General features: G+C 35.7%; 4 protein-coding genes across 8 annotated transcripts in view; 2 read left to right on the top strand and 2 right to left on the bottom strand.

Annotated features, from left to right (window-relative positions):
- Nucleotides 1-7,395, bottom strand: part of LOC123315982 (zinc finger SWIM domain-containing protein 8 homolog) — a 39,928-nt gene extending 32,533 nt beyond the window's left edge. The window contains exons 1-2 of the mRNA XM_044901892.1: nucleotides 7,363-7,395; nucleotides 7,047-7,290 (exon numbers count right to left, since the gene is read on the bottom strand). Of these exons, the coding sequence (XP_044757827.1) occupies nucleotides 7,047-7,290; nucleotides 7,363-7,395 (277 nt within the window). The remainder of the gene's footprint in view (nucleotides 1-7,046; nucleotides 7,291-7,362) is intronic.
- A 757-nt stretch (nucleotides 7,396-8,152) lies between these two features.
- On the bottom strand, nucleotides 8,153-12,249 carry LOC123316086 (dynactin subunit 4). Of its 5 annotated transcripts, none has more exons than XM_044902058.1 (9): nucleotides 12,147-12,249; nucleotides 10,530-10,666; nucleotides 10,230-10,467; nucleotides 10,024-10,169; nucleotides 9,796-9,967; nucleotides 9,535-9,718; nucleotides 8,892-9,120; nucleotides 8,604-8,821; nucleotides 8,153-8,499 (listed from the first exon to the last, which is right to left on the bottom strand). In XM_044902058.1, the coding sequence occupies exons 1-9, from the start codon at nucleotides 12,232-12,234 to the stop codon at nucleotides 8,283-8,285; spliced, it is 1,629 nt and encodes a 542-aa protein (XP_044757993.1). In that variant the 5' UTR covers nucleotides 12,235-12,249; the 3' UTR covers nucleotides 8,153-8,282. The 5 variants fall into 5 exon arrangements, with proteins under 5 accessions (XP_044757993.1, XP_044757994.1, XP_044757995.1 ...); XM_044902059.1 differs by lacking the exon at nucleotides 12,147-12,249 and adding an exon at nucleotides 11,054-11,159; XM_044902060.1 differs by lacking the exon at nucleotides 12,147-12,249 and adding an exon at nucleotides 11,041-11,135.
- On the top strand, nucleotides 11,182-12,218 carry LOC123316088 (DNA excision repair protein ERCC-1). The gene is made up of 4 exons (XM_044902064.1): nucleotides 11,182-11,246; nucleotides 11,311-11,594; nucleotides 11,675-11,860; nucleotides 11,920-12,218. Exons 1-4 carry the CDS (start codon nucleotides 11,222-11,224, stop codon nucleotides 12,103-12,105), a joined length of 681 nt encoding a protein of 226 aa, XP_044757999.1. The 5' UTR covers nucleotides 11,182-11,221; the 3' UTR covers nucleotides 12,106-12,218.
- LOC123316087 lies at nucleotides 12,147-14,386 on the top strand. Its single transcript, XM_044902063.1, has 6 exons — nucleotides 12,147-12,281; nucleotides 12,860-13,010; nucleotides 13,061-13,413; nucleotides 13,481-13,683; nucleotides 13,740-13,923; nucleotides 14,002-14,386. Coding segments are annotated over exons 2-6 (1,086 nt in total). The 5' UTR covers nucleotides 12,147-12,281; nucleotides 12,860-13,008; the 3' UTR covers nucleotides 14,346-14,386.
- The last annotated feature ends 9,057 nt before the right edge of the window (nucleotides 14,387-23,443 follow it).

The following is a 23,443-nucleotide window of genomic DNA, read 5'->3' as shown; positions in this document are numbered from 1 at the left end:
TTCGAAAATCCGTTAAATTTACATATTTCTATCATCTGTTTCCTCAGTAGCTCAACCCAATCGTTGAACCGATGTTTGACAGACGTCGCCGTCGATCGAAATCGACATTTTTCATCCCATCGATATTTATCGATGCGTTCCTGAAATTCGCCTCGACCTTTCAAAATCCTCTTGCGGCTCCCCATCGTCGTCGTTCGGCGTCAAAAACAAATCAATTCGACCTTCGGAGCCGAGAAAAACATACACGATAGAAACGTCGAACGACGACGATCCGTGGAAATTATTGGGGGGACCGGAGACACGGTCCTGTGTACCGATGTAAACGTTCGTTATCGTCGCTTGGGGACGTTACCCCCTGCTCGCCCAAAGACCCGTCTGCCGCGGAGCACTACTGTGAGCAAAACAACATCGATGCCGCTCTGACGGTCGCGGCTCCAACCGTTCGTCGACCGTGGCAATGGTTTCTCACTTCCAGGGAAAAATGGGAAGCAAAGAAAAACAGCAATTGTGTCACGTCCCCTTACAGAGAGAATGGAACAAACAATACGAATGCGCGTTGTTTCTCACCGATGCGTTAAGAAGATACAACGGCTGTCCAACTTGTACGGGTTGTAGTGCTTGTACCAAATTCGTTGTACCCTGATGAGATCTCTGAAAATTGTGGTAGGTTTATGCAGCGATACTAAGAACAGAGATCTAAGAACGGGCCAATCTAATGGTGGGTTTATGCATAATTACTAAGAACTAGTACCTAAGGAAGAGACCAAGCAAAAATTGACAATGTCGTACACGTGTTTCTATCTGCCCATTATATTGGTCCCTTTTTAGGTATTAGTTTTAGTAACTCTGCATAAACTCACCATAATTAGAAGACAGAGTTCACGTGATCGCCATCTGCCCATTAGATTGGTCTCTTTCTTAGGTATCTTCTTCTTCTTCTCGGAGTGCCTATTCGTGACGAATGTTGGCGAACAACATGGGTATCTTCACTTTATCTGCTGCGGCCCGAAAGGGTCCTGTTGTTAAGGAGAACCACTGTGAGATTTTGCAGACAGTTTCTTCTTCTTCTTCCTGGGCCTCGCTTTCCGTAAAACTTGCCCTGTAAAATTAGCTACAATAGGCCATATTTATGTTCGTTTCTAGTTATATGCCATTGGTATTTCAGCATCGGCTGTTTGATCTCAGACCACAGTTCTGGTTTTTTTCCAATTCTCCTCAGAACATCCATATTGGATACGTGGTCCACCCAGGATATCCACAGTATACTCCTGAAGCACCAAATTTCGAAAGTTTTTTCATCGATGATTCAGTCAGTGTCATGACTCAACGCTGTACAGGAGTACTGAGAATAAATAGCATCACAACAAGCATATTTTAATTGATGTTGTTAAATCATGGCTTTTGGAGATGTTCGACATGTTACTGAATGATGATCTGGCCTTCTCAATGCGTTGCTTCACTTTCCTTTAATGATCCCGGTTTTCATTCAACTTGGTACCCAGGTAGACATACTAATTTACCATGGAGTTCTAGTAACTCTGCATAAACTCACCAAAACTAACCATAATTGGCAGATAGAGTTCAAGTGATCGCCATCTTCCCATTAGATTGGTCCCTTTCTTAGGTCCAAGTCCTTAGTAACTATATAGGTTTGTTCGTAGAGTGGTTTGCAACAGTTGTGAAGTGCACATAGCAAGCGCAATTCCATTTTAGGGTAACGAAAATCCATTTGCGCATGCTCTGTACAGTTCTCAACCGTTGTGAACCACTCCACGAACAAGCCTTATATGAACCCACCCTAAGGATCAGCTCATGCACCGTTAGTAAGAACTAATTAATAAGAAAGGGAACAATCTAATGGGAATGAGGCGAGGAAGATGGCGATAACGTGAAGGTCATCTACCAATTAGATTGCTCCTTTCTTGGGTCTCAATTATTAGTAACGTTGCATAAACCTACCTAAGGATGGGTTCACAAACTTATACTAAGAAAAAGGATCTAAGAAATAAACCAATCACATTAACCTGTTGCCATCTGTCCGTTATTCAATTTCTCAGCCATTAGTTCTTGAGAGCCCTGCATGAACCGAACCTTGTGGTTGGTTCACTCAGAACTAATACCAAGTCTGATGGGCAGATGGGATCAAGTGAACGCCATCTGCCAATGAGGTTTTTCCTTCCGTAGGTGGCATCCTGTGCGTTTCCAACTATAGAAAACTACGTAAACCCACAAGGCGGCAGCTGTCAGAAGAGGCAAAGGAGGCTAAGCCTCTTCATACAGCCGATCACAAAATTCTGAAGGTACAGGTTGATCTCGGTTACCCCAATTTTCCGCAAACGGCATTTCGTACAAGTCGATGTTAACTCAAGATACGCGTAAAATTCGGCGAAAAGATAATTTTTTTTCTGTATTTTGACAGTCATAGGCTTATTTGAATCTATGATGACAGTATGCCTGATTTGGAGACATAGATGACAGAAATATATATAATGTATACAGTGTGTCAAGGTCTTGACCCCCATGAAAAATAAAAAAAAATTGAACTTTGTTTCGTACGGTTGGTTCAAATCAATTTGTATTAACCCTGTAGGTGTAATGAACGAGGTGATGACAGAAACCACTAGAATCTTAAATGGGAAGGAGGGTTGAGTGACTCCTACTTTTAAAGCTAATCCGATTGCCTTTTCAAAAGAGCTATGAACTTGGCTTTTTTGTTAGTACTTCCAAAAAATAAAAAAAGTAGAATAATTACGTCAGCAAAGTTGATGAAACAAGAATATAATGAAATTTTTTTTCAATATTAAAGATTTTCGAAATGTTGTCCATTATTTTGTAGACAGAAATATATTCCATTTTCAAACTCGGCCCTTAAGTTTTGGAAAACTTCACAATATCTCGGAAGCTATGCGTATTCTCACATTCAATTCTTCAACAGCTCGGGACTGTGTTTTGTACACAAGTGACTTTGAATGCCATAGAGGAAAAAATATGAAGTCTGAGCAGCGTGGTGGCCATACAATCGGCCCTATTCTACCAATTCGGTTCTCCTGGAAATGGTCTGTGAGCCGCGTATGTTGACCCATAAGGCTGATTCAGTTTTTCCCATCGTGAATGAGTACCTATTTATTCGCATGAAAATTAAAGAATTTACTGATGTGGGAAACTTCCAGGGGCGGCTCATGAATCCCCCCTCGTGGATTTGACCTTGAAGGGTTATAATTCATCTCCTCCAAATATGTAACTGGTGCTACAATTAATTCTTTTGTCTTAATACTTAAATGAACAATATTATGTTCAATAAGAGATTATCCGGGTTTTAATGCCGCATATCCCAGCTTCATCTGACGCTAGAGCTGACGTAACCTAAGAAGTTTCAGTTTCATTATTTCACTGTACTATGTTCTGCATAGAATTTACCAATTATCCACCACAGGGGAGGCTTTAGTATGCGAAGGAGGGACGCATGCTAAAATGTTGAGAACCGCTAGTCTCCTGGGCCTGTTATGTATACTTGAGCTCAATAGAATATTAAGTCGATCTTTCATCTCACTTTATCGGAGATTGATTGTGTATTTCATTCTCACTTATCTATCTCTAGGTTATTCTACTCACTGAAATTCACGAGAATTTACTGAACATGTGCCAAAAATACAAAAACCGATTCTTTGTCTGAAAACATCATATTTTGTGAAAAAATATGGAGTTAAGGATTAAATATGCACCCCTTCTGGGATATGGGATGAAAAAGATGGCAACTTCTCAAGTTTTAGTGAGAAGAGAGGGCAAGAAATGTGGCAGCCTTCCATTATTCCAACAACCATGATCACTACTGCCAAAATATTGCAAAACGTTAAAAATGCATCACTGTTTTTTATTCTTTCAGATCAAGAGTACCTTCTTATTCAACAAGCACTCCAAGACATCAGAGAATGAGTCTGCAGCAAATTCGCATCTTGCGAAAAGAGGGTCGTTTTAAGGGGAATTAACTCCTAAAAACACCAACATACTAAAACAAACAGTAGGCAGATGACCGTATTCCTTTCAGAAAGATGTTGTGCCTACTATTTTAACCTATCGAAAGTTACAGCGGAATATATTTTGACAATCAATATCTTCCCAGAAGGATCTATATTTTTGACTCCATATTTCTTCACAAAATATTAATGTTAGGAATTACGCCCTTCTTTTTGGTGGCATCTAAAAATAACTGCCGTTCTCGTCCGAAGAAAATTTGATTTTTTTTTACTCGTAGGTGCTGCGAAATGTCAGATACCTAATAAAATTTGCGGAAATACCCGTACATTCTAGTTATACCGAGTTATACTCAACAAAATATCTTATCGCATATAATTTATTGATAAGTTGGAATCTCGTTGGAAACTTAAGTTACTTCACCAATCTAAATATTAGCCCCTTTAGATATATAAGATCAAATCTCGGATCAAATGTTCAATATTCAATGAATAGTTGGGGTTAACATGTCGCTTTCGATAAGGAAGAAAAAAAATTGTTCGACAAATATATACAGGTGGGTTTTTAGACCTACTCCCCAATGATTCACGGTACTCCCCGTATTGAGGTCTTACCTGCGTGGATCGTTACAGAAAAAAAAAGATGTGTACTCGCCATCACTTAGGATTTCAACGGTAAGACCATCCCATCCTCGTTCCCATCGAAGAACGGTAGATGCTGGTTTCACTCCTTTTTTCCTTTGCATCTTGAGTGATGGCGTGTGATTGACACGATTCATATCACAATTGTCGGAGATTCATATTTATCTTCATTCGAAATGTGAGTTTATCGAATTTCGCGCCTTATGATTGCAGATGAATTGGAAAGTATTGTTGCATAAACATAATATGTTGTAGAAGTAGACTAGAGTGCTTCTCAGAACTCTCGTCAGCACTGAATTTCTATTAGTGTTCTTCCAAAAAGATGATGTTTGGAAAACAAAAATAGATTGATCTCAATAACTATTTTATTTCAGCAAAACTATATTTTTAAATTATGGAAATTTTCTAATCCAAATGGTATGGGCCATCCCATTGTTGGGTTAAAAACAATCAGTGTTGTGCCTAAGGCAGCGTAAGGACAAAGTAACAAAGCCTACATAAAACACAGCTGATTAACTGCTCTTCAGAGCTTCTGAGAGGTATCCCCTCGCGTACCAGCTTGTTTTCTGGGGAATCAGGAGAATTATACATGATAATGACAATTAATACATAGTTAACAAATTCAATAGTCCTGAATTAGGTCCTGAAGGATGATTTATTATCAGAAGCTGACCTAGGACGTGCTTTTTGAGTTTTGAGCTGAGTTATTTCATTTAATAAAGAAAATTTTTTAGTATTCCTGATGAAGGCAAGTGTGAAATATGAAAATGATCGACGATTAGACGTTTTTCAAAATCAGCCCCTTTGCCGATACCCCAAAGTTAAGTGAACTAGGTTCCAAATTAAGAGTTACTGATGAATCAATATATAAACTTTTTTTCAGTAAATTAATAGATAAACATTTTTTCACTGAATTAATATTAGACTTGGCTGTAACATCAATAGAGAGGAACCGATTAACTAGTAATTTCAGTGCTGAGTTGAGAGTTGAGTATTCGTTTATCAATTTCCAGAGAATATATCGATGCGTCTTGTTTCTTTTTCATTTTTTTTAATGACATTATTGATTAATTCCTTGAATTTTGCAGTTATTCTTCCTCTCAATAGATTTTTGTTTTCTTAATGTTTTAATACCTTCCCCATTTATTCCTCTAACAGAGGTTTCATAATAATTTTCCTTAACTTTAAAACATCCTACTAAAAATGGAACCAGAGGAATTTTTAAAATTAAAGTTAATATTGATCATGAAACTGGAGGTAATAAATGGCTGAAAATAGTAAATGATAATATCTGTAAGACATATACACTCGCATATACATTGAAGTATTTTGTTGCGTTCTTGCTACTTCTTGGTACAATATTCATGTAGAATATTTCAGATGGATTTTAAGGTACATATTTCCATTAGATAATTTTCGAGAATTGATCTGAAATTAATTGGACTTCTGGCTTCTGGAAAATTTTATATCATAATGGAACTATAATTAGTTGCCTCAAGCTGTGGAACCTTACCCTTCTATGACAGCAGACTTTTGTTGGTATTTGATAATGTACAGTAAAAACGAATCACGAATATGAAATACTTTTTTTTCACTTGATTCTCCTCAAGACTGTTTAAAAGTTTTCAATAAAGATCCCTCATTATCATCAATCTTTTTCAAAGTTTTTAAACTTATCTCCTAGAGACCTAGATCTCCGCAAACTCGTTTTATCTGACATACATGAATACATCTGATATTTCACAAAAAAAATTCAAAAAGGGAATATATGAAACAACTAACGAATAAAACTGAAATGAGTAGGTTATAAGCAAGGTAATATCTTTAACGAATAGGTAAAAACTTTTACAAATAATTATATAAGTAAAAGGTGTAACAAGTCACAAGCAGCAATAAACAAACAATATCCTTGAATTAATAAAACTCAGAATATAAAATTGGACACAAATTTCGGGAAAAAGAAAACAAATTCATCCATGTCCAATTTCTCAATATTCTTACTGGAACATTTCATTCTCAATCAATAATGTTCTCGAGGAGAAATTAGTTCTATCATACATTGATATTCAGAATTATAGTTGTTATAATTAATCTGAAAAGTACTTTGCAACCCAGAAGAATCTGTTCAAGAGCTATTTTGGAAATTCAATCAGCTGTCAAAGCTCCAAACCCTCCATGAAACGAATTAATTATATTATATGACAGTGTGGGAGACTTCCAATATTTCTTGAATGTTATCATTGGAGTCATGAATTAAAATCTTCTGTATTTTACTTAAATTACCCTGAAAAGAATTCATGAATACAATAGAACTTAGAAAACCTTTAACACGTTTCATATTGAAGAGAATACCTAATAACATGGTGAGGATTGAATTAATGATCTTATGAGCAATCCTTAAATGGAAAATTCATTGGGAAGAGATGATCCTACCTTCTGAAGACTTCCTATTCGTCCCGAAGAAGTTGGTCGAGCCATTGGAAGGCTTTTTCCACCCTCTCCAGTTGTTGCACAGGCTCTCAGGCTCTGAACTCCAGCTACAAAGAGAATCCTCTTCGAAACGGTCGGAGTCCTCAAAGGAGACTTCCTCCCATTCCAAAATCCCGGGCGCAACGTCGCCGTCACCACCGGGGAGGTTTCCGGCCGCCGCCAGTTTCAAACAAAGAACTACCTCTGACTATCAAATTTGTCCAGGGATACACGAATGGAAAGTGGTCTATTAAACGCATTCAAATTTACAACACTCTACCAGCACATTTTCTGGGAACAGCTTACATAACATAACGGTACCAATTTCACACAAAACATGACACAATTTATGATTTTTCGTAAGTGGTGACCTCCCCCATTCAAGACAACAACAAATATGGCGATTAATGAACCCGAACCCACGAACAACTACATACAGGAGCCACTGGCCCCTAGCTGGCTGTCAGTGATGGTATTCCCTGTCAGATTTTCCATCAAAACAATAAATGTGCTGCCACCTGATGGATATTTTCAGATTTATTACATTGACTCTAGAACAGTGCTGCCAGTTTGGCCACAAATAATTATTTGAACAAACCAATTTTCCAATTATATATACCAGATTAGAACATAACAGCTCATTCATGATAATATAAAAACAATCAAGATGTATTGCTTATTTTTCTTATATGCCTGAGAGCCATCGTCCGGTAACAATGTTGCCAACAAACAATTTTCCCTAAATTCGTAGAATCACATTTTCGTAGATTATTACTTAAATCAATAGTTTTTTGTTGATAATTTCAAATACTACATGAACTAGTCTCTGATGCGATCTAAAATCGCTTAAAATTTTGCATAGGGTTAATACTCATGAAGTATCTTGTCTTGATATTTTATATAAGCAACGTTTCATGAAGGGCAATTTTCGAACAGTTGTTTTAAGAATGGAATATTTGAAATATGTTGAAAATTTGGTGATAGTAATATTCCCAGCCAAAAATATTCGGTATTTTATTCTCAAACTTTAAGGGGCTGATGATTCAATATTCGAGGTTCAAACAAAGAAATTAGACAACATAATATATTTATTTAATACTACCTAATGTAATACATTGGTTATAAAAAGCTGTGTTAGTTGCAGATATATTAAATATTCCTATATTTAAAAATTTGATGGATTGAGTTGTTGTCATAACATTAGTCAGACCCTACAGAATTACCAATATTCAAAACTACTTTGCATTTATGTTCTGTTTTCTGAAGTTTTTTATTTTCAATAGGAGGACCAGTTATATTTGTGTGGACATGGGAAATTGTTAGTCCAGCAATAATTGGTGTGCCTATAGGGATATCTTCATGGGGTTTCACAATAAACTTCACATATGCCTTATTTGACTTCCTCCATATTATCAACCTGTTGAAAAAAATTTGGATGGGGTGAATAAAAATTGAGAAAATACTATCTTTCTACATTCTGTTGTTGTTGGCTTATGCAAAATTTGATGAATTTTGACTCACTTCTTATCATCTTGAATATTTTGGTTTTCATTAAAATCATCGTATTCAGCAGCATCATCTCTTGGAGGAAGTAAGAAATTACTAGAGGAAAACTCTGTTGAACAATTTATAACTGCATCAATAGGCCTTGGAGGAACAATGCGGCCAACCCGAGAAACCTGAGTTGCAGCAACATCTTCCATCATCGAAACATATTTAATTCCACTAGGTATTCTCCTCTGGAACATTTATTGCACATTTGCCTTACATAAAAACCAATTTCAATTTTTTATTTAAAATCTTTTTTACCTTTGTGGGTGTTAATGATTTATCACTTTCTTCAGAAGATTGCTCTTCTCTTTTGGGACTATCAACATCTATAATGGGATTATTGGTTGTTTCAATCACTGTATCATATGAAAATAATGCAACTGCCATTTGATGTTGCGTTGGATTTGTAAATTTGAGAATTAATTCACAAGGTTTACCAGCCCTCAAAGGTTCTACCGTAACTATACGTATTTCGGGAACATGATACCTAAAAGTTGGTGCACCAGATATAATAATTAGAAGAAAGAGAAATTCAATCCAAGCGTTATTTTAATAAATAGGTGGAAAAAATACTACTTTGAAGTTGATGAATAATAAAAAATTGTAACACTGAAATGCATAAATAATCAAGAGCTATCTCACAAGGAATGATAATAGTTTTTGCATTTTCTCTAGGTCAATTCCTTGAATAAAATTTCTTGTAACATTGAAGGCCTTAGATACTTTGATTTGGAAAACTGGATAAAATGCATTAACTAAGATGACTAATATACTCAAGTTATCACAAAACATACTTCACTCTCAGTGAAACATGCTGTATAAACAGTATACACTGTTCATTTTTTTATATGAATAGAAGGAAAATGAAGCATAACACAGTTATGACGGTAAGGTGACTTACAATGCAAACAGCTGTATTTTAAATTTGATGGAGTTGGGATTATACTCAGGTTTGCTAACATTATGATCACAACTCCTACATCTTAAAACACGCTTGATTGAAAGCATCTTTTGAATAGGGTAAATCTTGCTCAACTCTGAAGGTTGAAGATCTGGCTGAAGTAATCTTTGCTCCATACTTGTTACTGAAAAATGTATTGCCGACATTCAAAATATATATTTATATATATATAGAAGAAATAATAATAAAAACAGTTCCTACATTCCATTATATTTATAGCTTTCGTTAAAATATCCTCGTTGAAATCGTAGATATTTTCTTCTGCTATAGAGGGAGTCACCATTTTGACTGTATTTTTAGGCTTCATTAGGGGTTTATCTTCTGGTAGTCCAATTCTCTTTCTCAAAGCTGCTGCAGTGATACCAGTTTTATCCTACAAGCAGATTTCGATATCAGTCAGTACCCAAAAAAAACAAGGTATAAACACACAGTATAAGAAATAATCTTTTCCTTCTGTTTTTTTTTGAAGAATTCTTTTTCCAACTTTTCTTTCTCCTGAATTCCTCTATGCATGTTTATGATATCCTGGATGCGATTTGCATGTACACTTTCTCTCTTAGGCCATGAGCCAGTAGCTAAATGCAATAAATAATAACTTAAAATTATTTAGTTTTAAATAAATAAGATCATCATACCTGCTGCTTGATCTGGCAGACCTATATCTCTTGAACTCCACCGACAACACAGACAGGATAAGTAATATGATCTTTTATAAGACTTGAGTTCTTCTGCACTTGTTTTAGTAGCAACTCGAGTTGATAGCTCATGATAACAACTAGGGCAAACAAAGCAATTGACACATCTATTTTTTTTCAACTTAGCTTCAGCAGAAGGGAGATTTTCACAACATTTTCCACAATAATGAGAGTCTACCTGCAACGTTCAGATTTCATGACTAATAAACATTTATTGAATAAAATGTCAAATTGACATACCTCATGGGTTACACAAAAAGAACACCTAAGTTGAGAGCAGTATCGACAAAAGAATAATTGTTGTAGTGTTTTCAAGTGGCCACAACTACAAGGATATTTGACACAATCAATATCCAAATAACCGGCTGACATTTTGCCTGTAAAAATGTTATATGATTAATTCACTTCAAATGAATTTGGATCAAGATTCATGCTACTGAAATAATGAATTATTTCTAGAACTTGTTGAATTATGCATAAAGCTCGGATCTGACAGTTAAGTAAAAAAGGAAAGTTATGCACTTCTACCCAGAGACAAAAACTGTATTTATATCTGCCTAACAACATGGACCAACTGTTGTTGTCCCTGGTTGTCGTCTGAACTCTGCCATCTCCAATATTGAAAAATATTGATTATTTCATTGAACTCAAGATTAATCAATGCATTATTTTAGAAAGCTCTACAAGAGAACAAGTTAAGAAATGAAAATTATGAAGTTGACGAATCCTTCTTTTTCCCTAAAACAAATACATTTTCTTCTTACGTTACAAAACACAAACACTAATATCAAAATGCTTGGAAGCCCCCAAAAAACGTAGTCAAAAAACTGAAAAAACACGGGTGTTGTATCTGACAGCTGTCACATATCATAATTTGAGGTTAGTTGAGAAATTAGAATTCTATGGTTGAAGGTTGAAAAATAAATAAAATAATGGAGGTTAAATCGAAATTGACCGGTGAGCATATTAGACTAAAAAATTATCCTTCATAAGTTTCAATGAACTATATATTGATCTTCAGACAACCCGGAAAAGCCTACCACATCTACTTCTAGTGGAACATCTTCCAATAGAGTTTCTAACAGGAGCTTATTGGTGAATTTCACACAAAGAGGAAACCCTTCCTTGAAAGCAGTCACAAATGTACCTTGGGAATATGGGGAAATTGATGCTGATTATGAAATGGGCACGAATATGTGTGCATTATTTTTATCATTGCGATACCATAGTTTGAATCAGGATTATATTCACAGTCGATTGAAAAAGTTAGGAAATAAATATGAGCTGCGGGTACTGCTTGTACTGGTAAATATAGATGTTATTTTCATATTCGGATATATGGATTATTTTCCAACCTTGATACATTATAGACAATTAATTCGTAGGTAGATGTGAAAGATCCACACCATCATATAAAGAATCTTACTAGGATATGCATTTTAGCGGATATGACGCTGGTTTTAGCATGGAGCCCAGAAGAAGCTGGCAAAATTCTAGAAACTTATAAGATATATGAAAATAAACCAGCAGATAATTTGATGGAAAAGAGTGAATCTTCTCCCTACTTAGTTGTAAGTATCAAAAAAATAATATTGACAGGACAAAAAATTCTAATATATATGTTTTCCAGTTAATCCAAGCTCTCTCCTCCATCAAACCAGTTAATAAAACTGATGCAATGACACTTATTGCTAAATTCAAAACATTAGAAGGTATTCTCAATGCTAATGAATACCAATTATCAGAATGCCCAGGTTTTGGACCAAGGAAAGCTAAAAAATTGTATGTTACATTACATGAAAAATTCTGTAGGTGATATTGAATTGAATATGATCAATGTCATAAATTTTATTGTACCTCTGCAGGATATCCCTATTGAACTGTAAAGTTTAGTTTTGGTATTTTTTATATTAAATGTATTGTTGTCAATTTCTTCTATGCTCATTTGTCAAATCTAACCTAACACCAACTAGACAACAGTTGTTTCCAGAGGTGTCTATGCCAGAGTAGAGGTGGGAGTTCTAGTTCACTCAGAGGATATAGTTCACTAGTTCTCGTTCACGATGGTGAATAGTTCACATGAATCGTTCACTAGTTCACAATCGTTCACTTCCATTATGAATCATGGAACGATTGACGGTTATTGGTATGCTATGAATTAGTGATATGCAGTCGTTCTTTCATGTCTGGAACTGGACTAACGTTGAATTGAAACTGAACTCTGATACGGGTTAACGGGTTTCACGAGAAAACAAGTGGAAGTGTACATTATTTCAAGCCTTATGCTTTTTGCTGGGTTCTGGGATTTGTTTCGAGAATAAAAGAAAAAAGATCAATAAAACGAAATATATTGAGGTCAATAGTTATAAAATAAAAAATACAGTGAGATTCGATGAACTTTTTAGGGTGAGGGAGATACGAAAACGTTGCGAACTCATCGATCGTTTCTGTCATTCAGGGAACGAGTGAACTATACTTCGAACTATTCGTGAACTAGTTCCTTTCGTTCCTTACACGGAATAGTTCAATTGAACTAGTTCGTTCACGAACTACACACCTCTATGCCAGAGGTAACCTGGTTGATTCTGCCTCTAGCTCTTGTACTTATTCAAACTCTTGTATTTTTTGATTTTTGTATAACATTTATATAATCAGCATTCATTAGAAGACATAGAATTCACAGCCTTGGAATCATTGCATAAAAAACAATTTGTAAAAAATGTTTGCTGAGTGAAACCAAAAATTTCCAATAATAAAAATGATTTTTGTAGGTCTGCTCTTTGCTTTACATCTAATATCGTCAAAATATTTGGAGTACCATGTAATTCCAGAAAGTTTATTTCTTTCAATCACAGGCTGTTATTCAGAAGGGAACTTTTAGTTCCAACATTTTGCAATATCGTAGTGGACATTCCATTTAACATTAATTTGAAACCTCTGGATGTGCATAAATATCAAAATTGTAATAGGATATTTGTAGAACTTACCAATTTCAAAGAAAATCAGATTGAAGAACCGCTCATTGTAGACCAAAATAAAAACAATATTTATATTAAAAGTTCAGTATTGAAAGATCTTACTTCAGAGGACGTGACTTGTAACATTGTAGCTCCTATCAAGGCAAGTAAGTTGAAAAGACAAGTAGGTACAATACATGAATCATGAAGTTTCAAAATAATTTTTAATTTAAGATTTGAATATACATTCTAACTTCGGAAATATTTCAATTAAAAATTTCAATGGTGAAAAAGTCTTAGCATCAAGTAAGAGTGGTGATATTGCTGTTGAGGGATTCCAGGGAAAAGAAATTGATGTAAAAACTAGTATTGGAGATGTTACATTTCGAGGAGTTATACAATCTTCCTCAATTAAAGTGCAAGTCCTAGAAAAAGGGGTATGGATAAAAAAAAATTTGTTTACAAGCCAGTTGCTGATATGTTTTAGTTTCAGTCTGTATCTATCAATAAATTATTAGGAGAAGATACCTGCATTGCTACAAAATATGGAAACATATGTGTTGAAAGCTCATATTGTAATAGAAGCAAGTTTATGACTGAAAATGGGGATATGAATTTAAGAAACATTCATAAACACTGCGAAGTCATCCACCAAAATTCCGGAAATGTTAATATTAGTGAGTTCATGAAGGATTAATTGATTAATAATTTCAATATAATAATAGATAATACCATTTTCTTCTCTATTTTTTCAGCAAGTTTGGATGGTCAATTATTATTAAAACAAGAAAGTGGCAATGCAGATATCCACCTCTCACGGATTACAGAAGATTCAGAGATTAAAGTATTAAATGGAAATGTTCTACTTCGTTTATCAGAGGAATGCCAAGACAAAAACAAATTCAATATCCAAAGTAAAAGTATAAATATCAATCCAGATGTTAACATAAAACAAATTCATCCTGAAGATGCTACTGCTTGTGATTCTGAAACACACAACCATAGGATCGTTTGGTTGAATTGCCAAAATAGTTCTGTGAATATAGAAGCTGCATCTTGGTTTGATATGAATTTTAATAGAAAATCTGATTTGGAGTAGATATTGTTATTATTGTGATGAATAAAAAGAATATTTTTTTTTATTATTCATGTTATTTGTTGGGTACTTCAACCAATGAAATTTTCCTAACAAGTGCGGAAAGTGATACCACTGATACCTTTTCCGCACGCAACGCATCTGCCGTTGACCGAACGACTCGAAGCGGAGAGCGCATGAGCTGAGAATAACGTTATTTTTTTCTATGACCATTTTTCCCATCTTTATGCAGCGTCGATATGATTTTTTCAGAGATATCCACAGATTACAGATTAGAATGGAGATATCTCTGGATTTTCCCCATGGATGATCCACCCGGCTGTGGCAACCTATGCGTTACAGTGGTGGCTCGTGAATATTCATCATATAGCTTTTATATGAAGTTTAGAACGCCCCTCAATTTGTCCACTATGAAAAGTTTTTCCACTCATCAAATAATTATATTTAAATTTCCAACAAAAAAAAAAGAATTTTTTACTTGGAATTGCGCCAATTTGCCCATGTCAATAAAATTAATTCTCATAATAAAGGACTTTCTCGCCAGCCATTTTCAAAAGAAACAAACAATAAAAAAACGCACAATCGGAAGAGATGATGAACATCGAAGGTTTCGAAATTGATTCAGCTATGCGAATCGGGAGGAGCCAATGATCAGTCGTTAGGAGCCCCCAAGTACCGCAAACGACATTCTGCCGACCCTATTATACTACTATTGATGTAGTACCTATTAGTATTGTCCATTACATCGATAATGGGCCGTAACTTCATCACGGATAGTCATATGCTCTCCCGGAATGTCAAATAAAACAAAATGGGTTATTCAGCAAGGAAGAACACGCATAAATAGGAGGCGAATCTCCTAATATGACCCAGTTCCGGAAAATTCGAAGCTGCCGTATCTGCGTACATCCAGTTCGATCAAAGAGTTTGATACTCTTTGGTTTGATAGAGAGCGACTCTACAAGAGAGGGTTCTGGGCGAGGAAGCTCCATTTGCGATAATCTGCTTATATTACAAGATACCATCACCTCTGACCGGTCTTTGAGGGTAAATCTTGGTGGCTCCCATTCCCGTAAATATATTCCCAAATTAGGTGTCCCCCAAGGTTCTGTATTGGGACCGCTTCTATTTCTCTTCTTTATTAACGAGCTTCCTCAATATATTGTGGCTTGCATTATAATTCTCTTTGCTGATGATACGCCCTTGGCAATTAAAGCTCGCAATATGGACGAGCTGAGAAGGATTTGTGAATCTTTTATCGGGAGATTTACTGTGTGGTGCCAAATGAACTCCTTAATTGATCATTTAGATAAAACAAAAGTCACAAAATTTCAAATGAGAGATGGTCAGCTTTTTGGGAGTTCGCGTGGACAATAAGTTAATATGGTCCTTCCACATTGATCACGTATATAATAAAATCAGTAAATCCCACTTTGCCATTTCTCGCCTCAAGAGTTCACTGTCACAAGATTCTCTCGTTGGAGTGTGGGTATTTTAGTAGTGTGTAGTGTGTATATAGTCACCTGTGCTATAACGTGGTTCTATGGGGTACATCCCCCAGATGCTGGGTGTGCATTTATTGCACAGAAGAGAGTATTTCGTCTCATTTTCAACGTGAGACCTCAAGACTCATGTCACCCTGTATTCAAGAAAAATGAAATTTCAACATTCCCCTCCATAAACATTTTAAATTGTCTTATTTATGTTCACCAGAATTTGAAAAATCTTAAAACATGTAGGGGAGACTAGGGAGCATTGATACATGGGGAGGCTTGATACAGGCTTATATCCGCGATCTGTAGCCGTTTTCAAAAGTATTATACTAGTGAACACTATTCTTTGGCAGAGGGCATTGTGTGACGTTAATCTGTAAGGCTAACAGTAGTTTGTTTGTGAAATATTCAACGAAGAGTGTTTCGAGGTGAGAAATTGTAAGTTTTTACTCAAGTTACCTAAGGGTTTTATGATCATGCATTAATTCTTCGGCATAAACAAACATTTCACTGGGAAATATGCATAAAACTACTCAATTTACAGTTTTATTCGCTTTTCAAAATATATGAGTATAAGATGAAAACATAAATCACTTTAAAAATTGCTTTCAGGGAGGTTTGAGACATTTGTCGTGGGGAGGCCTGATACATGTATCATCTTCAAAAAATATTCCGTAGCTAGTTGGATAGGCCTACATGAAGGCGTTTTCACCATCCAACATATCAAAGGGATTTTTAAAAACTGGAATTTATCCGTACAATCCCCATGTATTTAACGAGGCCGACTTTTCTTGTGTGGAAGTGACTAACTGACCATTTCCTGATTTTTCTACACCTATGGGACCAAAGCAAGCCAGTATCATTGCTGACCTACCTACTGAGCTAAATAATCCTCTCGATTACTCTCCCAGTACATCGTATCAATCCTCCCATATGTGGGGAGGCTTGAGACAGTTTGCATGTTTTTGTGTTCAACGTTCTGTACAGAATAAGATGTTTATAATTTGAGACTTCTATATTTATTTTGTTGAACGATTAATCGAAGAATTATATAATATAAGAAAAGTCCTGCTACTTCATATAATTTAGTTTCCAGAATAAAAATTCCAAAAAACGTATCAACCCTCCCCAGTCTCCCCTACCGAGTTTCATAGTTTTAATACTAGGCATGATGATATTTTATGTATTCCCAAACACAATACCAAAAAGTATGAGTTGTCACCTACCTTCACTGGAATTAAAATATATTATTATATAATCACTTGCCTAAGCGTTTTAAGGGTGAAAAACAGTTTAAAAAGGAAGTTAAATCAATGTTGATGGAAGGATGCTTTTATAATGTTCAGGAGTTTTTTGATAATTATATCATTTAAGTCTCTCTCAGTACAGTACAGTTCTCGCCGTTCCCAGCAGTACCTACCGCCTTCTGCATGACTCTATAGATATTTTCGTCCAACTGAAGTTTCCTCAAGTTCTCTAGTAGTTTCTTCGGTATGAGGCCTGTAGATGAAAGGACAATAGGGATAGTCTTTATATCTTTCAGGTTCAACTGTGTCCTGGTTTGTTCCTCTAGATCTCTATATTTTGAAATTTTTTCGGTGAGTCTAACCAGAAGATTGTTATTATTTGGAATCGCCACGTCCATGAATAGTGCTGTGTCCTCATTCTTATTGAGCAATATGAGGTCTGGTCTATTCTATTGTGAGTTATTTTCCGGTCTGTGAGAACTATGCGATCCCAGTAGAGCTTATGATGTTCATTTTCCAATTCAGCATCCGGATGGTAATTGTAATAATAAGGAACCTTTTTCGAACTTAGAAGTTGGTGTTTTAATGCCAATTCTTGGTGAAGAATCTTAGCAACAGCATCATGTCTACTCTTGTACTCCGTGCCCGCGAACTTCTGACATCCCCCGGTGATGTGCTGGATAGTTTCATGTGTCGCACAGCCATAACGACAGCTATCGTCCTTTACTGAGTGATCCTTGGCGATATATTTCATGTAGTTCCTTGTCGGAATCACCTGGTCCTGGATGGCAGGGGTGAAGCCCTTTGTCTCGGGAAACAACCTTCCGGAAGTCAACCAGCAGTTTGACACAAATATGTCGACGTAATCATGATTGACCTCGTTTTGGTGCCTTCCATGCAAAGGTTTGCCAATTAGTTTCTGAATTTTGCTTTCTGCAGATTGCTCGACAGTTTCCAAGTCGTCCTGTCGAAGCTTCAACGGAGTAGAACTATCATCAACACAAACTACTCGATGGAGTTCTGACAAAGCAGTCTTGTTCGGGAAATATTTTCGAAGTCCTTCAATTTCCTGGTACATGCGGTTGGACAAGTCAAGAATTCCTCTACCCCCGAGGTGTCGTGGCAGCTCTGTTCGTTCTATTGAGCTTTTGGGGTGATGTTTATTATGTTTTGTCAGCATCGTCCTTATTTTTCCCTGTAGGGCAGCAAAATCCGTGGTGCTCCAAGAGATGATACCGAATGAGTAGCTCAGCGCCGAGCAAGCGTAGGTATTAATCGGTTTTATCAGATTCTCGCTGTTAAGACCAGTTCTCATTATCCTTCTCAATCTTCGAGTGAACTCCTCCGTTAATTCTTTCTTCATCTGGCTCTGATTGATATTTCTTGCCTGTTTGATGCCTAGATACTTGTATGTGTCTCCTTCCTTTAATGCTTCAATTTCTGCACCTTCCTTGAGTTTGAACGTGCCATCTTCTATTTTCCCTCTCGTTATGTTCAGAAGTAAGACATGTTTCTAGTCCAAACTTCATTTTCATGTCTTCCGAGAATCCTTGAACCATTTTCAGCATCTGTTGCATTTGTTTTTTGGTAGATGCGAAGAGTTTCAATTCGTCCATGTAAAGAAAATGATTCAGTTTCATCATAGTTCTACTGCCTCTCTTGATGGCAAATCCGTATTATTATTATCTAATGTCTTTTTAGCATTAACCTTGAAACGAGTCCTAAATTTTTAAGATTATTTTATCAAGATAATGAGAATAAAAAAAATAATGCAGCTTAAAGTAATAAATATTCAGGACGGACTAGGTCTGAGAATTTGAAGAGCTATTTGAAGACAATGGATTACCTGGAGCATTGATGCTAACCAAAATTTCCAAGCGACAATGCAGGAGCAGAAAATTTGTTCGGAATACAAGATAAGTCCTCAAATTGAGCCTCGTCAACATCCATACATTGGTATGCTCCAAATGTAAGGCGAAAGTTTGAGCAAAATTCAGAACATTATACAGGATGTCTGTTAACAAATGCGAAGGAACTAGGAACTAGGGAGATGATTCCTCGATGAAAATAAGCAGGGTATTTCCCATAATTTTTTTACGAAATCCACCTCCCTTTTAAGTTACACTCTTAAAAAAATAAAATTCTCTTATGGTTTCCCATTCAATTCTGGAGAAAAAAAGTCTCTTGCAAAATTTTGATTTAGTCCATACTTTTCTTGGTATAAATAAAAACAGAGAGTTGATGTATGTATTTTAGCTGGATGTAGACATTCTATGTAACACTTATACGATGAAATTGAATGAACAGTGATCAGAACTGCTTTTAAGTTTTTATTTATTCCGAGAAAGGTATTGACTGTATCCAAATTTTGCAAGAGACTCTGGAGAAAAAGAGAATTTTTTTTTCTGAAATCTATCCCACGAAAAAAATTTTTGAAGGATAATCATACTGATACTGATTGCTGGGTGTGTTGGACGGATAAACCTAACCTGCCACTGCGACCAAGCGGTCTGCTGTAGCTTGTAGCACACAGGCAACCTCGTAGAGCTAGATCTCTCCCTCCAGTCCCATCCTACTCAAAAAGGAGATGATGTCGGAGGGGGAGTGATTCTTGAGTTCCACTAGGAACTCTTTATAATCTTAGTCTAGGACCATTTTCGGAGAACCCATACACTAATAAAGGGGGAGAACCAAAGACTCTGTCTGGCATCTGACCCTGTCTGCTGCCGGCGCCCACAGATTACTCTGTAATCTGTGCCGGCGCCGGGCAGTCACAGAGGATGTGCTCAAGCTCAATCGTTTCGTCCTCCTCTAAGCAGAGTCTGTAGAGCGGGTCATTGACGATGCTGAGTTTTTCAAGATGGGCTCTGAGTCTACAATGTCCTGTGAAAACCGCCATGATAAATATCAAATTGGTTCTAGAAAATCCTAGCCAACGACTGGTGTATGGGCTGGGAGGCACTGAGATAGCCCTGTGCGAGTGACGCAATCCAGGACGGTTGCGCCAGTAGGTACTCCAAGAACATTTGCCTTATCCAGCTGTTTTGTTCCGTTCCCCGATTAAGGAATTGGAAATTTTTATACTTGGTAGGATAATCATAAGGGGTTGTTATTTTCAACCCCTAAAAATTAAGTTATGAGATCTAAAAAATTGTGTGAGTAACATTTCAGTGTCAAATTTGGATGGAAAACACCTTTTCAACAACATACCTAACCTAAACTAACGTATTTCTTTCCAATTACCACTTAGACTACTTAGAGGGATGAAATGATTGAATGGTAAAGGTTTTTATGTAAAAAAATGTCTCCCTTAAGAACAAAATTGTTTTAGCAATTTTAAAAAAATATTGCTCTTTCTAATATAAAACACCTCTCGTGTTAGCTTTTTAATGTGACACCCCGTAAGTAAGTGGGACACAAAATTTTGGCACCCGCACTTTCAGCCATTGTTGCAGGGTTGTTTCGTTTGGTGATAGGTGAACAAACCTATCCTGTCCAATGTCCAACATATTACTATATTTGTGCAATTGTGCAACAATATCTTGCGAGTGTCGGTTTAGTTGAAAGTTAAACCGTTTCGGTGTTGAAACTTTTCACAGCTTCTTCCTTTATTCTTTTCATCTTTATGTTGAAGTTTTCCGCATACCTTTTTTGGTATCCATAGCACTAACGTTGAGTTAAGAATTTACGAAAATGATAAACTATACAATATATATGCTGGAAAAAATTCAATTTTGATTTGGAGATGTATGAAAGAGCATTTGGATTATTACCAAGGTCGCTCGGTAAAAGGCAAATAAGACAAGTGCTAGGGGAGATCGGAGATATCGATAATATAGGGGGATATTATGTACTCGTTACGATATTAAGAATTGAAATCTGGCACATCGATAGGGTACATAGTAATCTAATTAGCCGAATATGGACATTATTGTTGGAAGAAAGGGTTGAGTATGAAAATTAAATTTGAGTTAAAGGGTTAATGAAATCAACTACTAAGAATTCTTCTTTTTCCTGGCGATTATAGCGCAAATAACACAGGCCAACACAATGAAAAAAAAAATTGGTGCCGGAAATCTAACATCTGATTTTAGATGTTTTTAATGTGCTGATTCCAAAAATGCCACTCAGCTCTAGTTTCTGAGATACACGTTACAGGTTAAATGGTATATTTTTTTCTGACAAAGGACAACAAATGTGTTCTTTTACATAACGGTAACAAATATGGCTCAATTCCTATTGGTCATTCTACTACCATGAAGGAAGAATATGAAACAATAGCATTAGTTTTGAGAAAAATTAAATACGAAGAACATCAGTGGTCAATTTGTGTTCATTTAAAAATGATTAACTTCCTCCTTGGACAACAGAGTGGTTATACAAAATATCCTTGTTTTTTGTGCCTTTGGGACAGCAGAGCTAAAAATGAGCACTGGGTTAACAAAAATTGGCCTTCAAGAGATGTCATGATTCAAGGAATACAAAACGTGATCAACGACCCTTTGGTTTCAAGAGAAAAAATCTTACTTCCGCCCTTGCATATCAAGCTAGGCCTAATGAAGCAATTTGTGAAGGATTTAAATCGAGATAGAAATTGTTTTGGGTATTTGTCACGTAAATTTCCTGGCATTAGCACGGAAAAACTAAAAGCTGGTATATTTGATGGTCCTCAAATAAGGCAACTTGTTAAAGATCCACAATTCACCACATCATGAAACTTTGCTTTCAAATTTCAATATTCTCGGCTGTAACATGAGAATAAAAGTTCACTACCTCCACAGCCACCTAGATCGTTTTCCAGAAAACTTAGGTGATTGTAATGAAGAACAGGGGGAAAGATTCCATCAGGATATTAAAACTATGTAAGATCGTTATCAAGGACGATGGGATAGCCACATGATGGCGGACTACTGCTGGAGCCTTCAGCGAGACTGCCCTAGTAAACTCCATTCTAGAAAATCGTATAAAAGAAAATTTTTATGTGATTAGTGACTAATGTAATTATGTAAATTAAGTTTTTGCAATAAATACTTAAATCCATGTGTCTTTGTTTTTTTTTAACTGTCAATAGTAATATTAAATATTATAACAGTTATAACGTAAATTATATACACAATTTTTTTTAAAAATCTCAAAAACTAGATCTGATTACTCAGGAACAGTTGAAAAATCGCAGGCACCAAAATGTGTGTTGGCCTGTGATAATTAGTGATTATTTCGAAAATATATTTTTATTATTAATTGGCTCAGATCTTAGATCTAAATTTTCAAACAATTATTACATTAAATCAACAACATTTTTCAAATTTTGAGTACGAAGTACAAATAATATATCTACAAATTGTTCGATTCCTTTTTTTGAGCTGGTAGAGCCGTCCCTGACAAAAGCCGCGCCACTGATGCATTATGAAAAAAGATATTTATTTGTTTAATGGTATACAACCTATTTTAATACCCTATTAATCTTACGGGCCTAAATCTGTGGCACTACACATCTGGGTAGGTATCTTTTACAGAGTTGATGTATTCAGCCAAAGTACCCAATTTTTCAAATTTCACAGATACTTTTTAATTTTTGAACATCAAATTATTCGAAAACGGCGCATTTTACGGGAAAATATGAAAACTACTCTTATTTCACAAAACGTAATGGTCATAATGAGAAAACTATAAAACATGGGTGATATCTTGTTTTCGAAAAAGATTAATCTAATAAATGAAAAACTATATTAATTTTCTTATGGTTTATCAACAGCCTGAATTTTTTAAACCGTCAAACCGAGCTGATTCTGAAAAAATGGCAAGGGAAAAAAGTGTTTCTTGGAACTCAAGAATCTACTTACTGTTGAAATATTTGTTGGTATTCTATAGGTACGAGTCAAAGACTCAACCTGTATAATTGTATCTATTCGTATTCAATTATTTTCAAATACAAGTTCAGAATTTGAAAATTTCTTAAATTTTCTATATTATTCTTGTAGGTTGTGTAAATATGTACCTACGCATAATTCCGAGGCTTCTTGCGGATATTCATTCAATTGTATTAATCAAACCATCAATAAATAGTTCCAGAAAATGTCATTTTTCTAACGTTTATGGGCAAGTAGTAATGAACAAATGAGTATATTTGTCTGAAGCTCAAATATCACTGAAAAGCTACGAAATATCACTGATGTCATGATCGAAATATGATTTATTGACTATGACTTATTCGACAAGCCCATTGAAAAAAGAAAATATTTCAGATTATCTCGCCATTCCAGAGAACATAAGCACTGAAAATTATCTTCATGAAAATATCTTCTGCAGTTTACAGGGTGTTTCCCGAGAGATTGGCTATAGCCAAATGGTAAAGGCAGGT

The sequence above is a fragment of the Coccinella septempunctata genome, chromosome 6, assembly GCF_907165205.1.
Source record: "Coccinella septempunctata chromosome 6, icCocSept1.1, whole genome shotgun sequence".
Lineage (NCBI taxonomy): Eukaryota > Metazoa > Arthropoda > Insecta > Coleoptera > Coccinellidae > Coccinella > Coccinella septempunctata.
This window is presented reverse-complemented; position numbering and strand designations above follow the sequence as displayed.